We start from the raw sequence: 9,452 nt of genomic DNA on the forward strand, positions 1-9,452 counted from the left end.
TTTGTAGAAAGAACAGGGATTATTAGTTTCATCTATTAGTACAGTAATTTTTTCGAGCTACACTCCTGTCCAGAAGGCGGCGGTAATGCCATAATCCCGCCATTAAACAAAAAAGGGAGAAGAAGCAGGAGCCTTTGGCCACTTAGCTCGTGCACATTACCCCGCTGTTTACAAACAACTATCTCGCTGTCTGTGTGTTAGCATAGCTAATTCTGCTGGGGATAACAAAAAAAGGCAGAGCATGGAAATTGAAAACACTCAACCGTATTTCTTAGGAGACATCGGTGAGTATGAAATAAAGACAACATGGCCGGTGAGACTACAGCTTTTTCGAATTTTGACCCATTTAGACAGTTGACAGGCGACAACATGCAGCCGGGCGTCAGTCTCCGGCGTGGTCTGCTGTGACGCGCTGTTAGCACCGCTGAGTTGTGTGTGGTGAAATCTGCAATTCGCCTCATCTTCTAATGTCATATGTCTGCTATTGCAGAAGCCTAGAAAAAAAGTCTATTAGAAGATGACGTTTCAAATATGCAAAGCTGACAACATGTACAGTTTACAGAATAACAGTAACTTCACTATGTTTCTGTCCAAATTTGAGCTGAATGCTAACTGTATTATACAGTCTCTTTAAGGTTTTTAAGTTTTTGCTTTTTGCTGTCAACTCAACATACAACACTCAACATACTACTATATATTATAATACTTCTACTCTGCTTAGCATTATATGCGTTGTCACCAAGTTTATATGGTAAATGTGTGAGACAGTATGTACATCCACCAGCCACCAAGCAGCATTTGCATTCATTTATCAAGCAAGAACCCCCCACCACCACCACCACCATAGGAACAGCACTCTTCAGTGGCAGGGCCTCCCCCAGCAGGACAATGCTCCCACCACTGCACAGAAATGGCTCAAGGAACATGACAAAGAGTGTTGACCGGGCCTCCAGACTCCCCAGATCCCAATCTGACCTAGTATCTGTGGGACCTGCCTAATATAGTGTTGGTCCTCCTCGTGTCGCCAAAATAGCTCTGACCCGTCGGGGCATGACACAAAGGTGTCCTGGGGGTGTCTGGTACCAGGACATTGGCCGGGGATCCTCCATCCTGTGGGCTGTGGGGTGGGGCCTCCCACAGATGCTGGATCAGAGTTTGGAGGCCAGGACAACACCTTTGGCTCTTTGTCGTCAAGTCATTTCTGAGCAGTTTTTGTGGTGTGGCGGGAGCACTGTCCTGCTGGGGGAGACCCCTGCTATTGGAAAGTGTCATTGCCATGAGGGGGATCTGCTTGGTTTTCAACAATGTTTAGGATGGGTGGTGTGCATACGTGTCCAGATGTATGTCAGGACCCAAGTTTTCCCAGCAGAACACTGTATTGTAACGAAATGATCGATCTGACCTGTTCTCACCTGTTCTCCTGCAGGCTGCTGGTCAGAGAGAACAGAGGTGCACAAGGCAGCCTCCCTCGGCCAGGCCACCCAGTTGCAGCATCTCATACAGAGTGGAGCTTCAGTCAATGTCGTGGCAGTCGACTCCATCACACCGCTGCACGAGGCCTGTGTCCGTGGACAGGCCCAGTGTGTCCGGCTGCTGCTGGATGCTGGAGCCCAGGTAAAGCAGGGAGTTTGATACCTGTAGGCTATATCTCACAAAATTCTACATCTAAATTAAAAATTCAACCATCAAAGCAACACATTGTAACTTTTGCTGAGCTATAGGAGTGTCTGTTGTATTTGGTTCTGAGTGTGAGAGGTTAAGCAACTTTCATCTACGGAAACCAAAACCTATGAGACGCTTCACCAGAGCTCTGACTGCATAATCCCACTCACTGAACTGAGACACAGCCAAACAGTGTATATTCCCCATGATCCTCGGCATCTAGAACTGGAAGTGCTGTTTCTGTATCTAATATGCCAAACTTCATGTAGAATTTGTGATATTTTCAAAGTTTCCTCACTGGATATCAAAGATGAACACTGGTTTTAAAGACTTTTAAGTCTTTTTTTTTTGTGAGCTACAGCTCAGCATTACTCTCAGTCCTCCCTATTTATAGTCATTGTACCATCAAAAGTATTTTGGAATTATTTACTTTAAAGGTAGAATAGTTGCATGATGTTACTTTGTGTGACTGAGGAGAGAACATAGGATTTCGTGGGAATAGGTTGCAGTACTTTTTTTAATGTATAATCCTATGTCCTGTGATGCATCGCAGGTGGATGCGAGGAACGTAGACGGCAGTACCCCGCTGTGTGATGCCTGCTCAGCTGGTAGTTTGGAGTGTGTGAGGCTCTTGCTGGAACACGGTGCCAAGGCCAACCCTGCCCTCACCTCTCGCACGGCCTCACCTCTCCATGAGGCCTGCATGGGAGGTGAGTGTCTCTGCTTGCTTCACATGCCTCTTTGTTTCTCTGGAATAAAGTTTACACAGTTTCTTATGGCTAATATGAACTTTTATGAGATAAATGCATATAACACAACACTCTGTTGTTTGTGTTTCAGGTAACTCAGACTGTGTAAAGCTGCTTATTGCCATGGGTGCTTGTCTGGAGGCATATGACCTTTACTATGGGACCCCACTGCACGTGGCTTGTGCTAATGAACACGTAGACTGTGTTAAAGTGCTGCTCAATGCCGGTGAGTGCAAATGCAAAGCAGGACCAGCTACTGCAGAGCGTTAAATTGGTCTCTTACTTATATGTTTATTTTTATTACATGTTGGACTGATGGATGTTAAGCCTCCTTAAATGCATCAGTCGAAGTACCAGTTGAGACAGTGTGGCTGGTATTGTATAGAACACCACACCACTATGTCCTTTTCTGTTCAGGTGCCAAAGTGAATGCAGCCAGGCTACACGAAACTCCGTTGCACCATGCTGCTAAAAACATGCGAGTGGAAATGATAGAGACGCTGGTGGAGTTTGGGGCCAACATCTACGCCAGAGATCAGCACAACAAGAAGCCTGTGGACCACACCACGCCGGGCTCGCCCTCTGCAGCCTGCTTACAATTTTATGAGAGTAGGTTATTCATAAAAATCAGCGCTGCACATAATATAAACATTACCATTTTGACCAGGCAGCTTGTGTAGTTGCCTTTAAAGCATGCAGTGTTAATCTAGCACCAGCAGATGGCAAGCAAGAATCATTTTTCAGTTCCAGGAAATCTCAGATAAATGACACCTGTTGTTTACCAAGGTTGGTTATATGAACACTTGGTCACATTTGGGTTAACTACTGTAACTGGATGCAGATTAGAAGGTTGATAGTTGAAAATATCATATTTATTATGAAAAGATTACATAAAATATACTTTTCCAAAGACCACAGTCATGTGTTGGTTACATTTTCCAGAGCAATGACACATATCATCCTGTTTTATCATTGTGACATATTATGCCATGATATGTTGTTATCAACATGTAACTCTTGTTTTCTGTCTAGCTACTCCCATGAGTCTGCAGCAGCTCAGCAGACTGGCAGTGAGGAGGAGGCTAGGCACCAGAGCTCTGAAGGTCATAGATCAGCTGGACATACCAAAACTCATCATCAGCTACCTCTGCTATCAGTGAGAGTGATACCTGGAGGAGGAGATGGACCGATGGTTATAGAAAGACTGGAAATTCACAGAGCCGCCGCACCATTCACAGACAGAACAGTAGACATAAAGGTTAGTGACAAGCACAGTGATCTCACATACTTCTTTTCAAAATGTGTTTCAAGACTAAAGTACTCCTGTAGACACAGAGAGGTGGAAGAAGGTCCCTGCCCTCCCTTTCAGTCATCTGCAAATATCATAAAGTCATAAAACACAGCAAGCTAGGATCGGTGGGGGTCTGATGTGTAATCTGCTGGGTTTCTTGTCTAAATCATGGCAGGAATTCATGACTGTAGTCATTCAATCTGACACAGTGACCAGTGTCGTCTGGTGCCAACGTTAGTATGACTTTGTTCTGGGTTCTGATTGTGTGCATGAACAAAAAGATAACAAACCAAACCACATGCAAAGTGGTGTTTATACTGGTGGAAAACAAATGCATTTTTGGCACTATACTGAATGTCTTTCATGGAATACTGCAAGTAACAACTCACATTTTAATTCTTTGGATATATATAGCACAAATAAGTTACAACAACTGTGTAATCACTATTACCTAATGCGTTCATTGATTGTTATTATTGTACATGTAGATATAGTAGTTGGATATGGAGACTTACAGTGACCTGTCAATACTTAAGAAATCCAAAATGTCTTCTAAACAGCAGCTTCTGTTTGAAAAAGCTGCCCTCTCCTCTGCTCCCTTTGGTTTCCTTCTCTTCTTTAAACCTGAGCTTGCTGTGTGACTGTTGCTTTTTTTAGCTAGTTTAGTTGTTGGCAATGGAGCCAAGAGCATGCAATCTTAAATATAAATCGAAGCTATAAAAGTCTTAAATAGCATTGAATAATATTTGCCATTTAGATAAATAGAAACAGAACGAGTGCCACTAGAGAGGAGTGTGCTTCCAATATTAGAGATGTTTATAGATGGGTATTTATTTAACTAGAGAACACATGAGCTCAGGGAGAGGGAAAAGAGAAATGGCATTGTTTTTGGCAACAGAGGTAACATCAGTTCAGTCAGGAGAGACCAACAGAGACACATGCTTAAAGAGTAGTTTAATTAATCTGTTTGATTTGGTAAGCACAGTAGACAACAAAGGTTGTGGGGTCAGATCCAGGACTTTCGAGGAAAATGAAAGCAAGTCAGTAAACTCTCAGGTTTGCAGTCAATACTGAGTAGCAGTTCAAGTATGAAGTAAGACACTGCGCGTGTGCTCAGCCAGCGTTCCCCGGAAAAGTCAAAGCAAAAATGAAAACCATGTAGTATCTAGAGGAACACCAAGCAGTGATGTCACAGCAGCGCTCAGAGTGAAGTACTCCAGATGCCGCTTCACTTCACCTCAGATTCTTGAGATTCAAACCCCAAGCATGGCGACGGCCACTGTTTGATACAGACACTGAAGTTTCAAGGAGACAGTATCCTGGCTGCCTATTTGTAGCTTTGTGTTAGTTGCTCCATTAAATCTTCTTATGGATACAGCCTAGAGAGCTTAGTCCTTGGTATTTGTAGAAGGAGATACAGGAAGTCGTCTCTGAATTCCCCACAGTGCTTTATATTGATTTACTGGCTTTCTTCTAAGTTGACATGACCTGTTTTAGAGGTTTCATAACTTCAGTTTATCCATGGAGGTTGAATCAGACCAAACACACACTTCATGATTTGACAAGCAGAACACTGGATAGAGATAGGTTAAGTATACAGGGTAGCACGTTGCAAGAGGCTGATACACACTTCAGTATTTGAGAGATGTTAGAACAGTATATTGGCTGACTTTTTTTAAGATCAACTCATAACATCTACACCTCGGATGATGTTTACTTAAACTTGGTTGTAATAGAATGGTAACCAAAATACGTACTGAGCAGGATATTTTGCAGTTGAAAAATACTTAATAATGCAGGCACTGACTCTAAACTACCTCAAACATAGTTTTGTCATTTCTGTACTGCATACCTATATGCCAATACTGACATATGTGCAGTAAGCTAATATCACCCTGGTTGAACATTTGTTTATGAATTTATGTCATATTTTTGACAGGGTACATGGGTGGCGTAGGGGAAGCTGGGATATCCAGTAGTGGTACTGCAGTGGTCTTGCATTCCTACAAACACTAAAGTCCATGTTTGTGCAACCTCGTTGCCAGACATGACTGTAGGTACTGAGTGATTCTGTAAAACCCTGGATTTTGCTCAGCAATGTTTTTTATGTCCATTACCAACATTTAAAATTTCTCTATTTCTATGTGCACATGGCAACTACAGTGTGGGTAGAGTTAGGTACAATTTATGGAAAGTCAGAGTTGCCATGTGCTCCCTCATTGGATAGCTGATAGTAAAGGGATGAGAGCTCCTGGTCAGTGTCTTCAACCTGAGGGAAGAACTGAAATCACTGGGAAACAGTGTCCCAGCCAATCTTATGTTGTGCTTCAAGACGTTTCAAAGTAATATAAAGTGACTGTCACGTACTAAATGGGATGAAACATGCATAACACTGATGTAGTCCTTAAAAAGCATGCAGCAGAATAGAAGCAAGCAAGTGCTGTGTCTACAAAAAGCTGAACTCTGTTGAACTCAACATGTTTTTTTTCTCTCTTGCCCTTCTTTCCCATTTGTTATATAGTATTAAACCCAGTCCACGTGCAGTTTACTGACATCACCCTCCAGGATTTTTAGGTGTCTAAACTCACAATTTACAAACCTCTCGTTTTCTATGTGGACCTGCCAGCGGGCAGTTTACCTCGCTTAACTTTTAAGAGCGAGAGGCCATCTGTCAGCTCTCCTAGAGGTGTGCACCTGTGTGTTTACTGTTTACTGACAGATTTTTGCAAAGCATTCAAAAGCAATATTTCATGCTCGTGGAACTGCATCCAAATCTCTCAGTTCGCTCCCCGCATTTGGCTCTCTCCCTAAACGTGCCCGGGCTGCACGATGCTGGCCTGAGTATGCAGCCCGTCTGCTGCACACCATAAACATGTCAAATTGTTGAAGCTCGTTTGATCAGTGAGTTTTGAAAAGAAGCAAATTCCTATAAACTAATCTTCCATCATTACAAGTTATTTGGATTAGTTTTTAATTCCCTACAAAAAAAGCACTGTGGTTCATTATAGTCTTAGTCTGTAAATAATATTGGAGCACAGATCTCTCCCTCTTTATGTGGAGTGTTCTTTATAAGACCATTTTTAGAATATTTGACCCTGATACAGATGGGGCTCGTACTTATGGCTTAAAATAACCACTACAAAACATGCTTGGTTTCAAAGCACTTAAAGTCTACAGAAGGGACTGGAAAAAGTAAAGAGGAGGGCAGGCATGCATGGCACGTCCAGTTATCTAAGATGAAAAATGGCTCCTGCTCCAAAATAGGAATGTTGAACTTCAGGTTGAACAACAACAGAGTGGTTGGTTTGTTAGGAAACTTTTCTCCCAGTTCGTCAGATTAAACAGCGCTGGCAGATCGCTCGGTTTGAAAGTGTTCTTATTAAAGTGAATAAAGTCAGGTTTAATCCGCACCGATGCTCAGAACGCACTGATTCATCTGTTTAAGGTGCTATGAGAAACTGCTGAATCTTAATAAACTGTACAAGTGTTGATTTATTGAATAAATGACATTGTTGACCTGTTTTCTTTCTTCTATTTTTGCATGAATCTTTACAGTTTTACATTCTACCACCTGAGTACATGTTAGCTGCACTGTGGTGTCTGTCTGTGGTGGTGTCTGTCTGCCAACTTATTCTTGTAAACACAAACCAAGAGCAGTCCATGATAGATCATCCTGCCAACACAGTTCTTCCCTTTGCAGTAGACTCTGGTTAGGTCTGTGTCACATACAAGATACAATATTACAGCTTTGGTTGAAGCCACATTTCCTTGAGCTTTAAAGTGTAACTCTGGTATTTTTGAACCTGGGCCATATTTTCCCATGTTGTTTTGGGGTGTAAATGATTGTTACAATTGGTGCAGTATTGAGCCAGAATGGTGTACCCCGAACTGCTAAACAGCAGCTGTAATATAACTGGTGCAATTGTTTGCCTCATGTATGTCCACTAAAAGGATTCCTACATCGAGCGTAGAGCAAGATCCTTTTTGTTTAAGCAGAAACAGCTGTTTTAAATCAGATTTAAAAATGTGACTGAGACATTGTAGCGTAAGTGCCTCCTGGTGCAGTTGTCTTTCAAAGTTTCAGTTAAAGTTTTGAGTTGTTTGGTGATGATGGGGGCATTTGCTCAAATCAAAAGGTATGCAGATTTTATCATGAAAATCCATTTGTGAAATTCATTTTTTTAGATGACTAACCTATATTTAAATCATGACTGCAAGTTGAGGAAAGGGCACTACACTACACTCCCACACTAAGCTCAGTTATTCTCACTTACCACTAGGCTGTGCCAAAGATAAAGGAATAATTTGCTATCCAAATGCTTGTATTAGTGAGCCGACAACAAACTGTGTTTTCACAGTGGTCACGTGTTCAGGCCCAGAGGGCAAAGAGAGAACAAGCTCCTGTAACTGTGGTCACTCTCCAGCTTGTGGCTTATTAATCAGACCCTGTTGATTTATTTGCATCTGTCAGGAAACACAGTTCTCCCTGTCTCACGAGAAACAGATCTTCCTCATTAAACCATAAATTGAAGGGGGATCAGGTCTTAGCAGCAGAAGAGAAGAGGAAAATAAAAAGGAGGGCAGACTGGGAGAGTGGACTGTGGATTTGAGGGGCTAAGCTCATAGGAACTGTGATGTTTTTGTTTAAAAGTCAGAGAAACACAGAGAGCTGTGATGGTCAAATGCTACTCTCCGCACTGAGACGCCACAGCCTGAAAATCACCACTCTCCAATGGGAAGAGACAAACACCAGCTCCCACTGAAACTATTTCATTTCTCTATAGAGTTTTAGTATGTCATCAGTGTTTAGTATGTTCCTTGCTGCAGCAGACTTTACATTATTTCCCTTCATGTGTAAGGTTACTCATCTCATCTATGGGCCCTTCTGTTGAATTACACCATAGTAAGAGGAAAAGGGAATTATGTCACAAGTATAATCCTGCCATGCTGAAGGGAGGGTGTATTTGTTTGTCTGATGAGTTCAAATATAAAGAGTCTTTCTCCAGAATTGCTTACTCCTTTAAATATGAGTAACTTGAATAAACTTTGGTTTGATATCTGCTGGGAGTTTCTATATCAAACATGCAGCAGACAAGTCTAGGCTATAGCTGTTTACAAATTGTAGTACTGCTCTTATTCACTGTTTACAGTCTGTGATGTGATTGTTGTGATCAGTGTTTTTTTATTACCCACATTAGAAACATGACATCATGTTTTTTTTTTTTAGGGCTAACTGAATTTAGTTCAGAGGAAAATGATGTGACTCTGCTTTACACTGCAGCTGCCCCTAACCCTAACCCTAACCTTAACCTTATGCAAGTTATTACAAAAAATGATCTGATTTTGTAAATCCTGACTGAACCGGCAGCCTCTGCCATGAACTGTACGATTAGATTATTCTGCTGTTTTGCTCAATGGATGGAGGAATACACTGAACCCTTTTTTTGAGGAACACTAATTTCCATATCTGACACAGCAGCTGTTGTAGTTCCGTCATAAAGTCATGCCAGAACTGAAACCATGTGGGGAGAAAGAAAAAGGAAGAGAGCTTGCTGACTGAACTAGAGGAGAGATTATTTGTAGCCTTTGAATGAAGATTTTCCAAAAATCGAAAGAGTGACTAAAACTCTACCCTTGAAACAGACACCATTGTGTTTTGAGTGTGTGATCAGCATTTTTTGTTTTCACACCAGTCACACAGAACAGCAAGTATATATTAATTCAGTTGATTTACATATAAATGCAGGATA

At 41.8% G+C, this 9,452-nt stretch overlaps 1 protein-coding gene across 1 annotated transcript; it reads left to right on the top strand.

The window, feature by feature from the left end:
- Nucleotides 1–119: 119 nt before the first annotated feature.
- LOC108897516 (ankyrin repeat and SOCS box protein 13) lies at nucleotides 120–7,224 on the top strand. The gene is made up of 6 exons (XM_018697201.2): nucleotides 120–284; nucleotides 1,427–1,614; nucleotides 2,216–2,372; nucleotides 2,503–2,637; nucleotides 2,829–3,020; nucleotides 3,444–7,224. Exons 1-6 carry the CDS (start codon nucleotides 242–244, stop codon nucleotides 3,569–3,571), a joined length of 843 nt encoding a protein of 280 aa, XP_018552717.1. The 5' UTR covers nucleotides 120–241; the 3' UTR covers nucleotides 3,572–7,224.
- Nucleotides 7,225–9,452: the final 2,228 nt, after the last annotated feature.

Source organism: Lates calcarifer, linkage group LG18, assembly GCF_001640805.2.
Source record: "Lates calcarifer isolate ASB-BC8 linkage group LG18, TLL_Latcal_v3, whole genome shotgun sequence".
In the NCBI taxonomy this organism is placed as follows: Eukaryota; Metazoa; Chordata; class Actinopteri; family Centropomidae; genus Lates; species Lates calcarifer.